We start from the raw sequence: 23,881 nt of genomic DNA on the forward strand, positions 1-23,881 counted from the left end.
ATGGTCTCAGACACAGAGGCAACTGGGATTCATCCTCCGCCACCTGGATTGAGGTGAATCACTACCCGACCACGTGGACTTAAAAGCGCACTGGGAATTGGGCATTCCAAATTGGGTGAAAACACAATAGTTTTGTCCCTTGTTTACTTAAAAGCAAGCAAAAATAATGGTTACAGTAAGGCATTTACAATGAAAGTGAATAAGGCCAGTCCATAAACATTAAAATACACACAAAGTTTAAAAGGAAACCCAAAATCCGAAACGGAGCGCTCAAGATTTGGTAATAGCAAAGCCACATTAGACTTACTGTACATGTTGTTTGTTGCTGCGCTCCTCATAGGCGGAAATTACGGTCATTGCACGTGCGAATGGGTTTATCTTGCATATTAAACTTTATCTAAAGCTGTCACTCTGTACAGTCCTTTGCCCATCCCTTATATCGGTCGAAGGCTATTACCATATTCTCTGCACCATTATACATCATACACTATCTAGTGCTAGTATTATTGTAGCTATTGTATAACAGAGCTAAAAAGTGCCTGCCCACTTTTTCAGCTGCCTTGTTTCCGGAACAAGCCGATCAGCTCCAAGGTGAATCACAACATTACAAACTTTGAATTGAAGCAAAGAAGTTTTTGAAAATTGAACAAAAAGGCAAAGGTACAAGACTGTGTACTAAGGGTGATTTCACACCAGGGCTGGGTAATAGGACGATGTTATCGGATATCGACAATATCTTACATAGATACCGATGCCGATTGCGACACTCAATTGACAGACGATGATCGACAATATCCGGAAATGGCAAAACCATGGATTTGGGAAGTCGGCAAATATATTCAACAGTGGCCAGGGTGCAAAACTAGCACCTGCCAAATGCGACGAGGCTGAATCCAGTTCGCGAGCATCTCAGCTCCTTGTCAAAATGTATTTCACGTGCAAGTAATTTTGCTCATCTACCTGCAACAGGCGGGTGACCTGTAAGACGTCTCGAGTGACGCATGACAAGAAATGCTGTTAGTCACAAAAGCACATGCTTGAAGAAACAAACATTATTATATTTTTAAGAACAGACGAAAGAAAAGCCCAGTGCTCGCGTCTGATTCGCTGTTTGTTCAGAGGCGTGCAACACGAGCCTGTCTCGTGAAACAGGAGCATGCAAAGAGTTTTCCTTTTTTTTTTTTTTTTTTTTTTTTTCCCAGTTCAATTCATCTGAGCTGTTTGCAAGTAAAATGTTGTCTATGAGAATGCTGCAAATGATCTCCAATCATCTCAGGAGGTGCTGTGAGTTTAGTTCGCTTTATTTCCATGGAGCAGTTCGCGGTTGGCATGCATTGTGAACTCAACTCTGCAGGTTCAGTAATATATATCTTTGTGTTAAAGAAACAAAGACAAAAGTGATTAAATCATAAAATAAAACAAGACACGTTCACCTTGAACCTAAAATTGAGTTCTATTTTGTTTTCTTTAGGCAGCATTTACTGTATTACCAAAACGCAATTCAAACACAAATTCGATAAGAACACAGCTTTGGCAGCTTTATTTTGGGAACACAAGAGAATTTATTAGGCTTAATTATTATTATTAGGGGTCAAGCCCTGAATGTAAAGTTTTGGTGGTTCCACCTGACTAGATTTTCCGCATTTTGAATTATAAGGAAAAAAGTTTTTCGCTGCTACTCCTACAGTTTTTGTCAGATTTCCACCAAAATTGTTTTAAAGTGATTGTGAGATAGAGCTACATTTTTTTTTAATGTTTGAAATCGTTAATGAGAAATGGCTTCACGAAGTTGATGCCGATCATGCCAAAATGGACTTGCTGTATCTCCGCAACACTCTGACGGATTGTGACAAAACTTGATGTGTCATCGCCACCATGCCTTGAGGTCACCTGCAGCATTTCTCCACACTGCCCCCTACTGGTCAGGAGATAGCAAAAACGGCTTTATTTTGTTCAAATTTGGCTTATAACTCTTGAATGCTTTGGCCAAAAATTATAACTGGTCTCTTTAGATTCAGTGAAATTCCCAGTCAAACGATACCCAATTTTCCCACGTCTGCCATTTTGGCCATCGGCCATTTTGAATTTTGTCGCAAAATGCTGTATTTTATAAACATATTGGCATATCGTTACGAAACTTGGTATGTGTCATCAGGACCATGCCCTGAAGGTGCCTGAGAAGTTTGGGTCCGGCGCCACCTAGTGGTGGAAAAATGATTTTTTTTTAATTTGTGAGCTTATAACTTTTAGTGGCGTTGGTCTATTTTCACAGGACTGGTCTTGTTAAGTTCGGGAGGACTTGCCTAGCACAACGATACCATATTTGCTATGGTTTGCCTTATGGCCTGTTGCCACTTCGAAAATAGTTTTTGCTCGCAAATGCCAAAAACAGGCTGATGAATTTAAAAAGTGGTCTCTGCTTTTACGTAAATTGATATAACGCTTAAGTGAAATTAGATATTTTCACCAAACTTGACACACTTATATAAGGACTCAACCTGAGAACACACAAACAAAGTTGCAGGGTTTGGCCATTTTGGTGGCACTATAACAGGGAACAATAGAAAGTGGCTCTGAATATAGAAACATTGGTTCGATTAATTTCAAAATTTGCATGCAGTGTCTTTGCATTCAGAGTCTTTGTGGGAGTTGCCATCATTGATCATGAGGACAGTTGCATATATTGAGAAACATGACAGTCTTTGGCCAATCATCAACAAATTTGACATTGAGCACACCAAAATGGACTTGAGGCTGTATGTTTGCATTTTTGTGAGACTGGTCTTGTTAGATTGTTTGGGTCATGCAGAGAACAATGATACCATGGTTGGTCATGATTTGATTTTTATGTAAATGTTTTGTTGTTGCTATTAATCCTATAACATTTGTCCAATCAACATGAAATTGAAATCTGCTGATTATTTGCAGACCATGCCTGAAAATATTAGCAAATAGATTTTTGTTGTTTAGAATTTTCACAAACCAATTTGAAAGTACCAAATTAAAAAAAATAAAAATACCAAAGAGGAATTAAGGCTTTTGCATTTGCTTAGTAAAATGAAAATATTGTAGCACCTTGCCCTGGGGGGTCATTGTGAATTCTGGATGCCCTGTAGTAAACAGAGGCTAAATGTGCTTGTACTCCTACTGCATTCATCAGAATTCTAACTTAAAATGTGTCACGATGCTTCGTTCACTGCTCATGCTGCCGATAATTGGCTTGACCCTGGTAATGCTGCTTGCAGCTATATTTATGATTATGATTATTTTTACATTTATAATTTTTTTTGTAAAAAAAAAAGTCCTTAATGGCAAATGAGCTGTTGGAGATGGTAAATGTTTGGATTTAAGGAGGTGGTTAAATAAGACTTTTTTTTATCACTTTATTTTAATAGCTTTTTTTGTTTAATTTAAAGTGCCATTTGAATTTGGAAATGTCTTTTTGTTTGTTTTTTGTGTTTCAATGAATTAATTTATTTTTTAAATTAAAATCAATATAGCAAAAATACTCACCGACTCTCGGCAGGGGGGTTGACTATATAATCGTATATCACAATATTTTTTTAAGGCGATAATCGATTAAAATATTTTTTACACATTGCCCAGCCCTATTTCAAACAAGCACTTTTGGTGCGCGTGCTTATATGGGCTCGAGTGACAAAAATTTGGTTGTTTGATGTGAATGCTGTTTTCCGAACTCGTGTGCACACCTGCCAACCGCACCCATTTTCGCTTGAAAAGGTGATCTGTGGTACAGTTCATGTAATCCCCGGTATGGTTTGCTGCTTATATGAACGCAATCCTACCAAATCACAGAAGTGAAATGCTACTGATGATGTATAATTTGTCTTTGCAGGCTCCCGATCGCAATTCTAAAGGTATTATGCATATCTCATACCTGCTTGTCTCCAAATTAATGGCCTCCTGGTCACATTCTTTACATCTCTTGCAACGATCCGCTGACTTGCGTCAGAAGAAACACTAACATTCTTCACATTATTGCAGATTCAATTCATACGTGGCAGACAAACACAAGTGTCGTTTTGTGCATGTAAAGTTTTGGTGGTAAATCCAAAGAGATGAATACTTGATGTCTTAAGTTGCTACTCAGTGGTAAACAGCTGCCGCTCGTACTCACATTGATGATGCAATCGGGCCGCGTTTCGAACCCAAATAATATGATGTGAACGAAGACCAGGGGGAGGGGGAGAAAACTAACTTTGGTTCGGACCAAGCAGTCGAACCAAGTGTGAAAGCACCCTTAATGTCTTTAATTAACTACAATTCCATGAAGCATTGCAAATGACACAGTCGAATTAAAAACAATGGAAATGTATAAAACTGTTGATTTTAAGTTAATTAAAAATATGTTTGAAGTTTATTACAAAATATTCAGATATATACAAATGTTTGAGAGTGCAGGGAGACCCGATTGAGTAATTCACAGTGCGTCAGAGCTGCTGAGCTCTTTTGGCACGGTTTGTTTGCCGTGACTCTGATTGGTGGATCTCTCTTCAGGATTGTGAGTAGTGTAGATCTTCACCAGGAATTCCACTATAAACAATATTTTAAAATGAAGTTGAAATAAACACAACTGATGGCTTCTACAGAAGCATAAACTATTGATTAACAACCTCGGAGCTTACTGTAGTTTTTAAAGGTTTATAAGTTATTGTGAAAAATCAACTTCGCTATGGAAAAAAGGAATGGGATTTTTACTTATGGTTCCAGACTGTTGCGCTCCTGAATAGTGGATTGAAAACTGGCAGTTAGTAAGAACCACCCTGTGTGCTTCAATTTATCTCAGCGGCTCAGTAACTGTATCATAGTGCTGTAATAATTTTCATTTGTTGCCATCCATTCTGTTGTTCAAATTTGTTTCTGCTCGCTTTTTCTTTTCCACAGTATGAAATTCTGCTGTGCGTTCAAGACCATGATGATCCAGCCATTGATGTTTGTAAAAAGCTTCTGGGCAAATATCCCAATGTTGACGCCAGGTTATTTATAGGTAAGTATTTCACAATCGCCTTTTTTATGTTATATAATGCCAAGGTAAATCAGGCAGCCTCGTCTCTTGGTCCTCATGGATTCAGAAGCCTTCAGTGTTTTTTAGCCGGCATGTAGGGAAAAGACAGCATCTCGGAGGAGTCCCTTAAGTGGAATAAGGCGACCCACATGTGTACTGCAACTCAGCTGTGTATATGCAAATGTAGCGCTTGGAGTGGATATTGATTCTCACTCATTAGGACCAGCTGGTAACTTTAGCTGGTGATTCTCCAGGGTCCTGTTATCCGCTTTTGTCACGTCCCATTGCTTTCAGCCATTTGGTTACCACTCAAACAGTCAGGGGAGATGGGCTGGCCTGTCATCCACTGCCTTGAATCAAAGTGAAGCTGTGTTGGAAAACACTGAATGTCAGCGGAGGTTGTGCTGGTTTAAACATCTCTAAGTCGTTAAGCCCACTTGTCATTAACAGCCAATCTGACAGCAAAACAAAATGCTGTGTGGAGTGCATTAATGCTCTCAGAGGCATTTTAATATCTTCATATTGCTGCCTTGTCTTTAGTTGTTCGATGAAAGCACCTTCATTCAGTCTTGTTTACATCTGTTAAGGGCTTTGTAAAGAGCTTTATTGATGAGCGTGAAGTAATGTTGATGAGTTTAAGCAAGGGAATGTTGCTCTCTTTTTTTCAGGGGGTAAGAAAGTGGGCATCAATCCCAAAATAAATAACCTCATGCCAGCTTATGAAGGGGCAAAGTATGAACTCGTCTGGATCTGTGACAGTGGCATTCGAGGTAAGTTTGCCAACCAGCACTGTAATGTCGACTGTTTTAAACAGATACAGATAAAATGTCTTTTGTAGTGTTTCATTTAATATTAAATTGAATAAATAATACAGTATCCTGTTAATGAGGAGTAAGGATTATTGATATTAACAAAATAAGAAGTTGGAGACACGATGTACAGTATGTGCTGATGGGGGATGTTGCAGTATAGTGGCATTTTTCTTTGCATTCCCTCACTTCAATTTAAAACACTTGATGATCTGATCAAAATAACAAAATATGCATTGAAGGTGAGGATAAAAATATGGATAAATATTGTCAGTGATGAAGGTTTTAGATCCAGCAAATCCCCATGAGCTGTCAATGATTGTTTTATTTCACCTCTAGAGGCCACGGTAATACTGAGGAACCGAACCTTTTTTAACTGTAGAATCCTTCAGTGCCGGCCACAGAGGAACACGGAGGAATAATAAAATAAAACTATCGGCAACTGTCTGCAAAGAATTTGGCCGATAACCGATAGTTCCAAAAAGCAACTATTGGCACGATTAATCGATAAAACAGATATATCGGTCTACCTCTAGCAAGGTCATAAATGGTTTAAGCATATACCAATCAGCACAAGTAGATTTTTGCACATTTTGTGTTGCATGTAAGCACCTGCATTCCTACTGGTTTATCCAGTATTGTGCACATGCCTTGTTACGTTTTCATGTCAAAAGCAGACAATAACCTGATAAATTTCAAGTCTCATGAAACTGCGTCGATCTGGCATTGTCCGAATTTTTTAATAAGCTGATTTTTGGTAGTTATATTCGAATTTGTGTGCATGTAAATGTGTTCATTGTCATGACAATAACGTCACAATGCAAAATAAATTAAAAAAAGATTGATTTGATTAATTTTATTTACTTTAATTTACTTAGTTTTCATAGTATTCACCCTTGAACAACTGTAACTTTAAGACAGACAAGCCAATCTACAATTGCATTATCTAGGCTTTACAATTGCAATTGCAATTATAAAATTACAATTGCATTATCTGACTTTGCGAAAATCAGACTGGTACTATTTCAGATGGACTTTAGTGGTAAAAAACATTCTAGAGGAATTGTTTTAGTCAGCTGAAATCAAACTTTTAAAGTGCGTGTAAACCTACTGTCTGTCAGAGTTAATCATGAGCTAATGTTCAACAGTGAAGCCAGACACTCTGACTGATATGGCTAATCAGATGACGGAGAAGGTGGGACTGGTTCACGGCCTGCCGTATGTGGCAGACAGACAAGGATTTGCCGCCACATTGGAGCAGGTCAGGATCCTTCAGTATTGGCCTTCTGAATTCTTTGTGGGAACACTGTTGAAGCCATCTGTCTAGACTACTGTAGGATAACTCTATTTTCATTAGATTAATAACAAACAGGGCCGTCATTGCTTACTTTAACTGTGTATACTGTATATTAGAGAAAGGGCTGTGTTCAGTCCTGTCACACTGCAATTAAACTGCTGAGTTGTGGCTTTGTTGCTTGTAGAAACTCCTAACTGAAATGGGACACCATATGGTAGAGTGTCTTTGTGCTGTAGGAGTTTAAAGGACTTTTGCCAAATCTATGCAATATTTAAATTCATTAACGGCTGGCAATAATGGTTTATTAATTAATTTTTTTTTTTTAATGGAAATGCCTTGTCTAGAATAATTTGTCTAGTTAAAACCTTTTGAAATTCCTTTTTTTACTACTTAATAGGGCTGTTTGATTGAATTACATAATGTGCTACTATAAATCAAATTAATCCCAATAAACCACAAATCTTTGCAGAGAAAAGCTCCCAGATGAAAATAATTCAAAGACATTACATTATTGTGGCAATACAAGTTAAGCATTGAATAGACAATACAAAAAGCGGCTCTAGAAATCAATGTACTTTATATTGTTTGTTTTATTTCCATATCATTGAACATAAGCCTATCACTGGCCTACAGTCCACAGGAATCCATTTTGCAATCATAGTAGGGGCCGTTCACACAGGACACGTTCTTGCATTCTCTTCTTTTTCTTTTTTTTTTTTTTGTCATGTCTTACTGTTTTTGTGTCTTGCACCATGAGCGCCACTTTTTAAGATGCAATTGACAGCCCTACCAATAAATGTTTGAATATGCAATACTCTTGAAGATCAAAGCAATTCTTAGTGAATCAAATCCTTAGAGACTGATTTAATAAAATATTAACCATTAAAATTGTTTAATGTGCAATCCTGCAGGTATATTTTGGAACGTCCCATCCTCGTTCCTACATCTCGGCTAATGTAACAGGAATAAAGTGTGTCACGGGGATGTCGTGTCTCATGAGGAAGGACATCCTGGACCAGGCTGGTGGGCTGATCAAGTTCGCTCAGTACATCGCTGAAGATTACTTCATGGCCAAGGCCATCGCAGACAGGTTTGCCAGACTGTCCTTTACAGTGTAGGCCACTTTAAATATCAGTACGGATTGCTAATGGATTATGATAACACATTATGTCAGGTCATAATGTCAAGTAATGGAGCATACTTTTTATTTAGGATTTAATAAAAGGCCTGTGAGATCAGTATTCTCTTGTATTTAAGCAAAAGATCCAAAAAGAAAAAAATAGTCATCCTTTACTCACCCTCATGTAGATTTTTTCAGGGTTTTTACTAACTCTTTTAATGAAACTGTTCTGTCTTCATTTGAACATGCAATAATGTGTTGTTTCTCTTACAGAGGATGGAAATTTTCCATGGCAACGCAGGTAGCCATGCAGAATTCAGGCTCATACTCCATTGCACAGTTCCAGTCACGCATGATCAGGTACTGCATTTGTTCAATCAGCTCTTTTATATTTGGTAGTGAAACCAGTGTGTGGTACTGAGGGTGGAATCTCTGCAGTAGTGCTGAGATTGCATACATCCGTCTTTGGGTTATTTGTTTGCTGTTGCTTGCTGTTTTCTGACAGCGTTGTGGTTGCATTCTGCATAAATTTTTGCATTAATCGACTAGTCGAATAAATGTTTCTATACAAGCCCTGTATAATTAGGCTGGCTTCAGGTTTACCTGACCCCAGTCAAATGCGTTTCCTTGGGTGCGTTTACATAAGATGCGTTTTTGCATTCAAAAACAACTGGATAGAGTGCAACGGAATGGAGCAGAACGCAGGAGTCTCAAAATGCAAAATTTTAAAGCTTGATGCATGGTGGGATATATATATGTATATGTGTGTGTGTGTGTGTATGTATATGTGTGTATGTACAGTTGTACTAAACCTCACTTATCTACTTTTCAGTTGTTGGATGATCCTAATATCTTGTATATTTTATTGAATTTACTGCATTAACATGTATGTTTTATCTATTTTGGTCTTGATTAATATGCTAAAACAGCTTTAGATTGTACCATTTCCTGTTTTGGGGTGTAAGAAATCACAGAACTCAGGAGTATAAATGCAGCTTCTTGGTAAACGTCTGGTATTATCTACTGTTATAGATGGGCCAAGCTGAGAATCAACATGCTGCCAGCGACCATCATTGAGCCCATCTCAGAGTGCTTTGTGGCCAGTCTTATCATTGGCTGGGCCGCCCATCATGTGTTCCGCTGGGACATCATGGTGTTTTTTCTGTGCCATTGCCTGGCCTGGTTCATTTCTGACTACATCCAGCTCAGAGGAGTACAGGTAAGAGCTCGCAACAATTGTTTCACTAAAGATTCTGGGCTTTTGGAAAGTTTGGGCTTGATTTGTTTAGTTTTAAATGGTTTCAACTCTGTGTCTTACATTCAACATGAAACCAATACAAATACAAAAACGATACAAGTTTAATACAAATTCCTTTTTTTTTTTTTTTTTTTTTTTGTTGCATGATTTATCAATGCACGTTATTACCAAAGAAAAAAGGGTTTGTATTCGTAATCATAAAAAAAAAATAATAAAAAAAAAAAAAAAAAGACAATCTTTGAAATGAGTTTCCTTTTTTACATGTATGTGACATATTCTTATGTTTTCTTCATGTTTCAACTTATAGAAGTGTAGGTTTTTACTGTTTTGTAGTTGCATCAATTTGCTTATTTGCATATGCAAATGAATGGTAAAATCGTGACATTTATATGCAAATAAGATCTAAAAAACATAAAATCCCAAAAGAAGTAATTTTATTGTTTTTACTTCAGGGAAGAAGGAAAAAAAAAAGTTACGCCTGTACTGTGACCGGTCAAAAATGACTGCCAAAGTAAGCAGGCCATACTTGATCAGAATATGCGGGTTAATTTCTGTACTGATCCAGGCTCATTAGCATGGTTATGGTATCTTTTTCTGTCGGTGCTGCGAAATCAGGATTAGAATGAAAATAACTGACAAGTGACCAATCTTGAGTCGCCTCAACACTAAAACGTTACATTTTATTGTATTTTACTCAGAAATTACATGGAAATAAAATACATTGCGAATGCTGTTTTATGTTGACTTTAAGGAAATTCCATATAAAGTTGCAAAAGTCGTTCTTTATTGCCGTTTTCTCTTCAATTTTTTAAGTTATTCTTGCCTTCTTTTTTTTTCCAAAACTTTTCTCAAAGGGCGGCCCTCCATCCTTCTCTAAACTGGACTACGCTGTGGCCTGGTTCATCAGGGAGTCCATGACGATTCAGATTTTCTTGTCCGCAATCTGGGACCCCACCATCAGCTGGAGGGCGGGTCGCTACCGATTGCGCTGTGGAGGTACAGCAGAGGAGATTTTGGATGTTTAGCGGACCACGTGCCATGGACTATGCACTGGTGACAAAAAAGAGAACTGAACTGCAAGAAAAAGCAGATGGACAAATGGACTGCAACCTGTTTTATTCCAAATTCAGAGTTTTTAATCTGTGACTTTAGGTAGCTTCAATAGGTTATTTATGTTCTTGGTGCTTTTGTTTTCATGCGAGGACCTTGAATTCTAGATGAGCCAAAATGTGTGAAGTAGTGGAGAAGAGAAACGAGAAAATGATGTCTGGTAATGTGGCAGCACTTTGATGGGACATCAGATTCCTGATGAAAACACATGTACATTTTAGTTTTTTAGTTTTAAATGTCTAGTGGTGATGAACACCTCTGGATATGTATCGTTACATATCCATTTTATCATGTGTTTGGGTCATTGGTATGGCTTTTAACGATAGTAATAGCACAAAAGTGATGTGGGGCTAAAGGAATAGTTCACACAAACATTTAAATGAGCTCATTTACTCGCCATCATTTCATTCCAAACCTGGTTTTATTTCTTCTGTGGAACACAAAATGAGAAATTAAGGAATGTACTAGTACATTTTTCATGACAAAAAATAGCTTTTAAGCTTAAAGTCGCAAAAGCACCATAAAAGTGGATCATATGTCCAATATTACAAGTCTTCTAAAGTCATATGATAGCTTTGTGTGAGGAACAGACTGAAATTTAAGTGAGTATTTACTAAAAATCTTGACATTCGTCCTAGGTCTCCTCAGCGCATTCATGAGCGAAGTAGCGATGTCCGGATCTTAAACAAAACAAAAAGTCTGAATTTTTTCAATAAATTGGATGATCTGGTTTATTGAATTGTTTACCAGTCGGACTTTGAGATCTGTTTCTTGAGTTGAACTTCAATGGGTTGCTGCAGTTCTTTAGTTAATCTTCGCCCTCCAGTGAGCTGTTATCAGTGATTTCATGACTTGATTTTGACCTATAATATGGGGCACTTTTATGGTGCATTAACATTCTTTTTGAAGCTTGAAACCTCCAGTCCCCAATCATTGTAATTGCACGGAAAAGAGCAGCCAGAACATTCTTCAAAATTCCTCCATTTGTGTTCCACAGAAGAAAGTCATATAGGTTTGGAGCGAAGATTTTCCTTTAATATGATTGACTGAAGTGTTTTGAAATGGCACTTGCCTATGAATGGATCACTTGCTTATCACAGTGTTGCTCTCAACATATAGCAGTCTTGCCATATTTTATAAATGTGTGGACATCTGAATGCTCAAAACGGATCCACTCAGGTCCATTTTATGTTTACTAGGCAGAGCAATATCTTCTATAGTGGGTGAGATTATACATAGGGAACAGTGATTCGTGTACAGTTACCACTGATCTTTCTTCGAAACATTGCTACGCTTGTAAAATGCTTGAGAAAAATTCTTTGCATCCACCCTACAGTATTTAATCACAAGGTATAACGGTTTAGGTTTAGCCTAAGTTACCCTCAACATGATATTTGCAAATATAATTGCATATCTTATAAAAACAGAGTGCCATTTGAAGAGCAAACATATTTATCGTTATAATTTTGGCATTTGCGAAAACACCATGGTCTTTACCTTTTCTTGTAAGGCTTTACCTTCCCCTGCTTCATTATCTTGTGTAAATGCACTAGTCCCACTCGTTCCAGGACCAGGGTGTGCTAAACACACATTGGGCATTTCCCTCCTGTGCCGTTCTTTGCCAGAGAAGTATTTTCCTGCACATATTTTGACTTTTGTACTGGATAGAAGTGAGATGAACTCTAAATTGTCCAAACATTTCATCCAATGGCATTTCAGTTACCCATTTAAGCTGATTTTCAATGTCGTGATGCAAGAGCTTGAGAACTTTGTTTATATGTAACTCAATATTTTGAGTTGCCGCAATTCGGCACGATATCGCAGCCGAAATGATTAAATAACCGGCAGGAGTTTGTCGACAGGTTTACGCATGGATTCATTTCAAAAACTCAAGTTGGATAGTGTTCCTTTTGACTTTTGTAATTCCCCAATGTTTACGTAAACACGGTTGAAGGAATATTTAGCAAAAAAAGAAAATTCTGTCATCTATTCACTGTTATGTTGTTCTAGTTGTTTTTTTCACAGAAGAAAGTCGCATAGGTTTGGAATGATACGAGGATGAGTAAAGATGGAATTTTCATTTTTGGACGAACTATCCCTTTAACGTTGCAAACAGTCAAACAACAAACAGGAATTAATTGGCAGACTTCTCTCTCATCTTCCCCTTTTTGCCCCGTAGTCGTATCTTAAGGAACTGCTTGTTTCTGTCAAGCCCTGTACGTAGTGCCAGCGCTATTGTCGAAAAACCACTCAGTCTGTATTGTCCTCATTCTTTGAAACTGTTGCTTGTCTTCATGTGTTCGTGATTCACTTTTTCATCGTGAAGTACCCATGCCAACACTGGCAGTATTGTTTTACACATAATCTACTCATTCACAGGGATTCTCAAACCGTAGTGTGTGATTCAGGGCAAACATATTGGCATGTGCCTTGATATATTCCATCAGCTGCCATTTAGATTTCTCCTTTCAGAGTTATAAGCACTGTTTTAGCCCAATGCCAAATTCTCGAACTATTATAAGAAGTATTGATTTGTCATTTCTAATTTGAATTAATTTGTTCTGGTGAAATCTTTGGGCTAACTATTGAAAATAAACTGTGTTTTGTGCATAAGGCCAGGAAAAGTATGCCAATTGACCATAACATGGCAGTTGAAGTATTAAGAGGTAGGGATTAATCAATCGGCAATAATGAGATTTTCAGTTTGAATGAGTAATACTAGGTTCAGACTGTGAAAAACAAATAAAAAATTTGCTTCCAAAATCCATTTCTGGGCTAATCTCACAAAATCTTTTCCATTTTTTTCATTAAGAATTTATTTATTTTATATATTATTTTTTTTTATTTTTTATTTAGACATTATTTTCATAAGAATTAAGTGTATTTTACCCCCAAACTTTTTGTGTTTGCCATTATTCTAAATGGTGATTGCATTTTTTTTAACATAAAAAAAATCACCATATATTTGAGGCAGTACAACAAATACTACTTATACATGAATACTTGTATATGTATAGTAATCTAATAATCAGAATGAGGAAAAAAAATGGGGAAAGTGCTTGATTGTCATGAAAATAATATCCATCACAATGCAAAAAAAAACGACCTAAACATATTTACAAGTTTTGCGAAATTCACCCTTCTATTTCTGGATTTGGTTTAATAAACATTTCATATTGGTCACTGCTTCAGATGAATTGTACCTCCTGTAAACAATGGGCCTCTTTCTGATGCATTGAATTTAAGGATGTATTCAGTAAACCATTCTTTTTTTTTTTAGGTCTTTTTACTGGGATAGGGAAAGTAGAGAGGTGACAGGAAATGAGAGGGAGAAGAGTGGGAATAGGATCAGGAAAGGACCTCAAGAGCTGGGACTCAAACTCGGGTCACCCACGATGCATCAGCACAACATGTCATGAGCGCAGCCCGCTAGGCTATGGCTCTGACTAGTAAGCCATTCTAGATTCGCTAAACTAAAAATACTGTTCATATTTTCTTCAAAGCCATTTTTGCGCGAATTGTTGCATTTGAATTGAAGGATTTATTTGGTAAACCATTCCTGATTCGCGAAGAAAAAATACTTTTTCAGATTTCGTTCGCAAAACCATTCTTACCTAAATTATCGCATTGAATTGAAGGCTTGATTTCGGTAAACCTTTCTTGTTTTATAAAACTAAGAATACTTTTCAGATTTTGTTCGCAAAGTCACTCTTGCATAAATTATCGCATTGAATTTAAAGATTTATTCGGTAAACCATTCTTGATTTGCTAAGCTAAAAACACTTTCAGATTTCATTCTCAAAACCATTCTTGCATAAATTATCACACTGAATTGAAGGTTTGATTTGGAAAACATTTCTTGTTTCGCTAAACAAAGAATACTTTTCAGATTTTGTTTATTAAACCAATTTTGTGGATATTGTTGCATTAAATGTATGGGGTTTATTTGGTAACTGTTCTTGTTTTGCCGAGCTAAGAATAATTTTCAACATTTTGTTCGCAAAGTCACTCTTGTGTAAATTGTTGCATTGAATTGAAGGGTTAATTCAGTAAACCATTCTTTTTTTGCTAAACTAAGCATACTTTTTCAGATTTTGTTCATAAATTGTTGCATTCATTTAGAAGTTTATTTGGTAAACTGTTCTTGTTTTGCTGAACTAAGAATACTTTTAGATATTGTTTGCAAAGCCATTCTTGTGTAAATTTATTATTTTATTTTTTTTTTGGAATGCCCAATTCCCAATGTGCTCTTAAGTCCTCGTGGTGGCGTATTGACTCGCCTCAATCCGGGTGGCGGAGGATGAATCTCAGTTGCCTCCGCATTTGAGACCATCAATCCGCGCATCTTATCACGTGGCTTGTTGAGCGCGTTACCGCAGAGATATAGTGCGTGTGGAGGCTTCATGCCATCCACCACGGCATCCACACACAACTCACCACGCGCCCCACTGAGAGCGAACCACATTATAGCGATCACGAGGAGGTTACCCCGTGTGACTCTACCCTCCCTAGCAACTGGGCCAATTTGGTTGCTTAGGAGACCCAGCTGGAGTCACTCAGCACGCCTGTAAATTGTGGTATTGAATTTAAGATTTTATTTACCAAACCATTCTTGATTTACTGAACTGAGAATGATTTTCAGATTTTGTTTGCAAAGCCATCTTATGTAAATTGTTGTATTTGAATTGAGTGCGTCGGTTTACGAAAAAATGGTTTTCAAATGATTTACACAAATTCGTTCTGCTTATTTTTCATTAACAAGGCTCATTGTGATGTGGCTCAACAACATTTGTCAAATTTAATGAACCATAACATTATATTGTTTTTCATTGTGGTAACGCCTCTTACGCCATAGTAGAAACAATTGGCTAGCGGTATGGTTATGGTTAGGAAAGGGGAAGGCTGCATTTTCTGCAAATATCCAAGTTCCTCTGACTTTCAAACTATATCTGCTGGTTTTTATTTTTATGTATGTAAAATATTGAGTCAATATGTAACTTGTAAATTCACTTCTTTAACAAAGTCTAATGCACTGTAAAATTCCTGTTTAGACTTTTCCCTCTCTGTGTGAATGCGAAAGAGTGTGTGTTTGCAGAAATATGTTTATGGCCTTTTTTTGATATGTCGAACTTGAATGGATTGTATTATCATGATGTTTTGTGGGGAACTGGACTTTTTTTCCATACGTGTACAATTGTATGTTTATCAATAGATTAACATGTTTTAGCAAAGACCGGTGGCCTGTATGGTGACCATGAGAACACTTGTAGCCGTTTTAAACATGCCAACCTGAGTCGGTGGTTGCCTTTATTCAAACACAAACTAAATAGTGTGCCATTAGTAAAACAAGCAGTCTACGGATTTCACTTCCGTCTACATGAACAGCACTGTATTGTGCGCCATTTTCAAAGTGTGCATTTGATACAAAATGGATATGTTTCCAAACCAAGTGAGCTGCCCTTTTAAGGCATTACAGGCGTGTTTGAACGGGATTTGACAGCTCAGATGTGCACTTATAATGCCCAAAAGTGCTGTCTAGATAGGAAGCACACTTTGTTTTCAGACACAGCCAATATGAGTCTTAAGTGTCATATCCTCTAACATTTCCACATTTCAGTCTAATTGAAATCACAATAAACTAAACAGCCAAGACAAACTACTGCGACATGTTTACCATACGGTCAGTGGTCACATTAGAGAAAAAAGTCTAGTTGTGATCCACTGCTTTTATTTTATGTGGAAAATAAAAAAGTAAACAAAAAAAATGTTAAATTTTTTAAAGAATATGTACAGGTTATTTATGAAGTTTGGTTGATAACCGTTGTGTTCATTGCTTCATGCGGCTTAATTGATCAAAGTTGTACATTTTGTTCCTCGGCAATGTGAAAGTATGGGTGGACAAACTTCAGTTTTTCAATCTTTTGTGTTCATTTTTTGTAGATGTTTGTTGTACTCTTGATGCTGAATGCCTAATCCACAGCTGGAAACTGTGTTATTACAGATAAATTAAAGCTTTATCAAGCAATATTTAAAGTGCCTGTTTCTTTTCATTCCTTAATCTGTTTTATATGATTGTCTTTGTATTTAAAGTTCCTTTCTTGGCATATGTCTGGTGTGAGTAGTAGCTGCATTAGCAGTACAATTGTTCTTTTCAGAGCGAAAGGGTTCAATGGCCTCTTTCTGACTCCCTGTGTGTTTGAGTTTGTGTGCCACTATTCATGCCCTATATCACATGTTTGACACAACTCGTACAATCATTCATACAGGAAGTGGGCATGACCTTGATATTTGGTATTTCATTTAAATCTGGAAGACTTAAGAGGTCTTGAGTCATTTTACAAAGACTGATTAACAATAATTAGTGGTGATTGGTTGTTAAAGCAAGCATCACTTCTACTGTAAAATAAGAATATAAAATAATTTTACTAATAATGTAAAATGTGCTTTGGACATAAATGATGACTTCAAATTTAGCGGCACTTAAAAAAAAAAAAAATTCCACCATAAAAGCAGATCCTCATCAGTTGGTTTGTATGTCTCCAACAAGAATCAAATACCAACAGAGCATAATTCTAAAATAATAAGAATCAAAATATTACAAGTATTTCCATGTTAGATTTTGCTTTCAAAAGCATTGACCCCATTTTATCATCTTTTTGCTCATACAACACCTCGATGACACATCCACAGCACCCCCCCCCAGTGGACTCAATTGTAACTGTGAGATTTGGTAAGCGATTCAGAAGGAAAGTACAGTGTAATTCAGCGCAGCTCACAGCAGGCAAATGCTGATCTGTTAACTAATCTACTTGCATACCCCTTCTTTGTCTAATATATAAATTGTTCATTTTGTTAGAATGAATGATCATTACATTTCTGACACTACACTCAAAGCACTTTACACAGTGAACAGGGGACTCTCCTCAACCACCACCAGTGTGCAGCATCTACCTGGATGATGTGACAACAGCCATAGTGCACCAGTACACTCACCACACACCAGCTATTGGTGGAGAGGAGAGTAGAATTATTGAGCCAATTAATAGATGGGGATTATTAGGAAGCCATGATTGATAAGGGCCAATTTGGCCAGGACACAGGGTTACACACCTACTCTTTTTGAGAAGCATCCTGGGATTTTTAATGACCACAGAGAGTCAGGAGCTCAGTTTAACATCTCATCCAAAGGACAGTGCCTTTTTACAGTATAGTGTCCCTGTTACTATACTGGGGCATTAGGACCCACACAGACCACAGGGTGAGCACCCCCTGCTGGCCTCACTAACACCTCTTCCAGCAGCAACCTTAGTTTTCCCATGAGGTCTCCCATCCAGGTACTGACCAGGCTCAACCCTGCTTAGCTTCAGTGGGCAACCGGTCTTGCGCTACAGGGTGAAATGGCTGCTGGTGTATTTGGAGCAGGTAAATTGATTTCACTCCAGTGCTCTACAAGAGTTTTCTTTCTGAAACCCTCCTCCTCACCAGCATCACCTGTCTATATCCGGTTCATGGTGATTGTATATTTGTCTAATTGTGCAGCAGCAGCATAAGCAGATCTAGTCCACCGAGACCAAAGCTACAAACTGTCATATCCATTACAACACCTTTAAATTAATTCTGAGAGTTGTTATGACTGAAATGTATAAAGGTTTGTACACAGAATTTTGCATTTCTGCCAAGTCAAAAGAGCCCAGCCTCCAAGTCTTAATTATGTTCTGGTCCCTAGATCTGGCTAAGTCCCCTCCAATGTAAGTCCAAGGAAAATTTCCATTTATTTTATTTTTGTCTGCCAGGTGAAAAATTGCAGAAAAGTAACTGCACACCCTTCCTCCACAAGCTTCAGTTACATCAGAGACTGTTTAGCCCCAAGATGGACCACTAAATGAATGTGAGAAATTGGAACACCCAATAAAGCGCAAAAGTCTGGTTTCTGAAGTAAAAATCCCATTCATTTCTTCCATAGACTAATTGATTTTTAACGCTAACTTAAAAACCTTTAAAGACAGACTTACCGTGAGCTCTGAGGTTGTTCATCGATGGCATATGCTTCTGCTGAAACCACCCGTCTACGTTATTTCAACTTTATTGTGTAAAAATTGTCTTTAATAGCAGAATTCATGTTGAACAACTACATTGCCCATGGTCCAACAGAGAAAGCTTGACCAAATAGAGAACAGCAGCCAACAAAGCCCACGAAATAAACCTGGAAGTGGCTGCCCACTCCAATGACGCAAAGGAGTTGGTCTCCCTGCACCATCAAACTACTTATATATATATTTGTGTATATTGGAATAATTAGCAATAAACATAATATATATTGTTTCTATACTTATAATCAACAACCTAAAGTTAATCATTTAAATATTTCTATAGTTTTATATTTAATTACGTCATTCGCAATTGTTGGGCCTCATGTATTCAGATAGAAGACAAAGGCAGGCCTAACACAAGTCGTAAAACCTAACTCAGCCCCCACACATTCCATGTCATAAATTTTGCTGATAAAAATTGTGCCAAAATCAAACAAAGTGAGTCCAAAACAGACTACAAATCCATGAAGCCTTGCTCACTAAAGGATCGATCTCTCAACTCCTATTGGATGAGGCACACAACAGAACGTCCCTCAAACATGACATCATCAGGAGTTGAAATACCTCTGAAATGTTTCCTGAGTTGCTTCCAGCGACTTTGTTTGCAGCGTGTGGACGCAGCTCTTCGCTGCTCTCCGGTGCAACCTCGTGGCACAAGGAAATAACGTCCGACTTGAAACTGTGGCCATACAATCTCCATCTCGCTGGACGAGTTGAGATTACTCTGTGTTCAACCGAACACTAACGGATCCGAAGGAGACCGCCGAGCAATTTGCATCTTCATCCGTTTGCCTACAGAAGTGAAGAGATTAAAGATGTCTCTTCCATCTTCAATCAAGTCGACATTTCTGAGTTCTCTGCCAGCCCGCCGAGAATCAGCAGCCGTATCGCCCGCCAACAATCAACAGCCGTACCGTCCGCCGACAGAGCGAGGAAATGGCCTCCCGTCATCACGCAGGACTTTTACGAGCCCCGCTCGTAAAACCGCGTCTCTGAGTGATGAACACAGCTGCTTTCTCTCCCGCTATCGCGAAATCAGCTATAGGGCTGTCACTTCTCTCTCTCTCTCTCTTACTAATCACACACACACACACACACACAGTCACACACACACACCTTATGTGTTATAGGATTATTTTGATTTCCATATCTAATCATATCACTGTTTAGTTTGTAGTTGTAAGTCGGAAGTTTATTGACTGCATTGTATTAATTATTAATTGATATTACTGCATAAATAAACTTTGTTTATATTACAAAGAGAAGTGTTTTGGTTTGTTTTGCATATGCCTGTGTCATGCTGACGGGATGTCAGTGCTCGGATTCAAACCTTCATTCATTGTTTTTTTTTTTTTCCCGAAAATCGATATTCTTCGGATGTCGATTTTCCTAAGAAAACAATCTAATATTGAGACTGTTATACTATCTGGTTATTAGTCCCTGATTCCAGGGTGGTGCCCCGTCAATGTTAATCCTTATTAATATTCTATTGATTTTTGATAATTGATCATTATCTTTGATGATTGAATTTGAATGATCAATAAGCTAGTATTCATTTTAATTATTGTTTCATCGATGTTTACAATTAACGATTATCTTTGATAACTGTTGATTTAAAGGATTTAAAAAGCTAACATTGATTCTCATCAATGTTCTATTGATTTTAATAATTAATAACTATCTTTGATAATTATTAATTATTGCTAATAACCAAACTTGGTCCTAAACGTAGCACAATACATTTACTGGAGCCCCATATGAGGTTTTAATGAGTTAGATTCAATTGATTAAATATTAATTAATAACTACAGAAATAATTATTAATTATTTCTGATAGTAACACTGATCTAAACAACCAGTAAAGCCCTACACAATGCTTCATGGAATTGTAGTCTGTGCCCTAATGAAAGACAGTAAGTACACAGCCTTGTACCTTTGTCTTTTTGTCGGATTTTCAAATACTTTTTGCCTTACAGCAAAGTCTGCAATGTTGCGATTCACCTCGGAGCTGGTTAGTTTGGTTCATGCTTTACAACTATTTAATGGAGGATTTTATGAAAAGTCTATGGAAGAAATGAATGAAAAAAATACTTCTGAAACCCAGACGGCTGAAAAAGTGTCTGGATGCTCTATATGGCAGGTGTAGAAAAAGTCCCACTTTACAGGTAAAAAGAATCAATCACCATTTTGTTTATTGTGTGATCTGAGCACAATTTATGATACCATTGTTGTCAGATTTTACTGCTGATTTGAAAGATGTTATTAGATCGTAAACTTGACCAAACTTTTTGGACATTTCAGTTTTTCCCCATTCAAGTAGATAGGAGCTGTACTTTTATGCCACTTGTATCTATAGAAAATAGCTGCCTGGGAGCATTCCCAAGATGGCTGATGAGTGGACTGACTTGCTTCGAAAGCCACTTTGGTTACATGGCAAAGTTCAATACTTGGAGTTAGGGGTTTTGAAAAACTCTTAACCCTTAGTATCAGCAACAGTAATAGAAAGTCCACTGAGAAAATCTATTATTTAGTCTGTGTGAATGCAAACTAAACATAAAAAGATCTATTTTTACATAACAATTTTTGAGTTGACTGATATAAACCACCAATCACAAGCGCCTACCGCATTTTCTATTTGATGTATTAGTTCTCATAATTTCTGCTGTGGCCTAATATGGACTCAAAATAAGTCTATAGATTACAGTTAGTAATCTTTTGCTTAAATGCAAGTTAATAATTGGTTTTAACCCATTAATTTAATATTTTGACTTTCATACAAATGTGTGACACTGTTCATTTTATCATCTGAGGAACTTTGCAATTGGTGCAGCATTGATTTTTTTTTTCTCTCTCTGAAGAATCTATGAATGTTTGTTGCCAGTGCAAAAATCATTATGCTGTTCTGAGTGTTTTTTTTTTTTTTTTTTTTTTTTTTTTATTGTGTGTGTGTATTGCTTTGCAGTTGCTATGGCATTGCTAGTTGGTTTTTAGATTGTAACTAAGTGGTTGTTTACCAAAAGATTTCTGATATTCTTGTTCCTAGATATTGGTTCATCCGTTTTATCTATCTGATTGCTTAGGAGAGTAGTAGCACAACTCTACCCAACAAGCCACACAGTTTGAGGTATCATTCATGTCCCTAGTGCAAACAGTGCTTGATGAATTTTAAGCTTAAGTTAAATACTCAGGGTCAGGGGTTGCAAAGTATGAGCAATAGTAATGTTACTTGCCTTAGCAAACACCACAAAAATAACTACCATTGTTTTGTAACATCATCTGGGAGGTGTGTAGTTTAAAGTTCAGAATTACACAACATGATTTTTCGAACACATTTATTTTCCCCATTAACAGTGATTGATACCCATTGTGATATCATATAGCAGTTGTGTTTGGCCCCATGAAATAGTCCTTTAGATCAGAGACTCAAGGTTAATAATTCCAATGGCAAACCACACTAATGCAGCAGTCAAAGATATCTTAAAGATTTCTGGAAACAGTGCTATATTTAACTCAAAGATGATGCTGTTCAAAGCTGAGCTCAGCTCTTTAGTGTAAAGATGGTCCAAAGTGCATCTTTTTTCATAACAAAGTGAACGTTGTCAATAACTAACAAGGACTAAGGAAACATGAGCATCTTGAGAGCTTTGGCCATTTCTCATATACAATTACTCACTAATTGTATTTGAGGGTGTGTAATAGTTGACTAAAGGGGTTATAATGTAGTGTGAGGTGAGCTACCAAACGAAAGAATGAAAGAGAAAGAAAGAAAAAGATGATTTGAAAAACACACATAAACCACAGCTACATTAGAAGACTGTTGTAAGAAAGTAGCTGTTTTTTTCCATCAAATCAGACTATCTGTAAAGAATAATGGATACTGTATATCTGAAGGCTGATTATCAGTTGTTACAGTATTACACAGACAGCAGTGTCTCCATTATGTTGCCAGAGTGTCTGGGTGTGTGCCAGGGAACAGAGAGGCGCTAGTAAAACTGAAGTGCTTGAGTACGGTGCTCCAGGCAGGTCTGTTGCCTGCTTGACAGCTTTTTTTTTTAACTCATCCCATCTTCCAATCAGTGCACTCTTAAGATTTAGGGACACAGGGGAGTCATGTGATGCCATGCGATGTTCGGACATGTGAACAGCGAGCTCTGCGCACTTTTGTGATTAACATTTTTTATTATTGATTCACACATCTAACAAAGAAAAGCAAAACATATATACACAGAATCAACATTTAACCCCCATTACCACCCCTCCCTCTCCCAATCCCCAACCCCACTCCGACCCTCAACAATCACCCCTGTGGTCACATATGAGCACATACACACAAAAATATTAAAATATATATATATATATATATATATATACATAATAATCACACACATTAATAACTCTGAGCACCACTCCTGAAATGGGGGCGCTCCAGCCGACATCCATCCCCTTAAAACAACTTGTCTGCTGATCATGACACTGATTAGGACAGTGTTTTTGATGTGATATCCCTATATTGATGACTGCCCCATCCCCTAAAATACAGATTTCTGGGGCACAATGAAATTTGAGTGCCTAATACGTCACACCTAAAACTCTGAACCTTCAACCAGAATTCTTGGATCTTAACACACCACCAAAAACCATGGGTTGTGTCTCCATCTTCTGACTGGCATCACCAGCAGGTGGGTGTGTCTTTAAGACCAAGCCTATACAATCTAGTGGGGGTTCAATAGAATCAATGTAAAATCTAGAATTGCATAAGGTGCACCCTTGAATCTCTAGATGCAGACTTGATGTTTTTTAGAATCCTAGCCCACACTCCCTCCTCCAATACCAAATTTAATTCTTTCTCCCATAATCTATTGATAGAAGTTAAAGCTCCATCCCCCAGACTCTGAATTAGCAGGGAGTAATACAATGATGCCTCATGACCTTTTCCAAAAGCAGCAATCACCACTCCCAGTGTGTCTGCTGCTTTAGGGGGGTGTATACTACTCCCAAAAACAGTACAGAGCAGGTGGCGCAGCTGTAAATACCTAAAGAACTGAGATCTGGGAATCCCAAAATTTTGATCCAAATTTTCAAGGGATCTCAACACTCCACTCTCAGATAGGTCACCAAGTGTATTAACCTCCCTCACAGTCCACTCTGACCAGCAGAAAGGGTACTTATTA

General features: G+C 37.5%; 1 protein-coding gene across 1 annotated transcript in view; it reads left to right on the plus strand.

The window, feature by feature from the left end:
* Positions 1-16,647, plus strand: part of ugcg (UDP-glucose ceramide glucosyltransferase) — a 61,982-nt gene extending 45,335 nt beyond the window's left edge. Inside the window, exons 3-9 of the mRNA XM_051684238.1 lie at positions 4,906-5,008; positions 5,695-5,796; positions 6,984-7,096; positions 8,044-8,222; positions 8,526-8,612; positions 9,285-9,471; positions 10,365-16,647. Of these exons, the coding sequence (XP_051540198.1) occupies positions 4,906-5,008; positions 5,695-5,796; positions 6,984-7,096; positions 8,044-8,222; positions 8,526-8,612; positions 9,285-9,471; positions 10,365-10,535 (942 nt within the window). The 3' untranslated portion in view covers positions 10,536-16,647. The remainder of the gene's footprint in view (positions 1-4,905; positions 5,009-5,694; positions 5,797-6,983; positions 7,097-8,043; positions 8,223-8,525; positions 8,613-9,284; positions 9,472-10,364) is intronic.
* Positions 16,648-23,881: the final 7,234 nt, after the last annotated feature.

This window comes from Myxocyprinus asiaticus, chromosome 42, assembly GCF_019703515.2.
Source record: "Myxocyprinus asiaticus isolate MX2 ecotype Aquarium Trade chromosome 42, UBuf_Myxa_2, whole genome shotgun sequence".
Classification (NCBI taxonomy): domain Eukaryota; kingdom Metazoa; phylum Chordata; class Actinopteri; order Cypriniformes; family Catostomidae; genus Myxocyprinus; species Myxocyprinus asiaticus.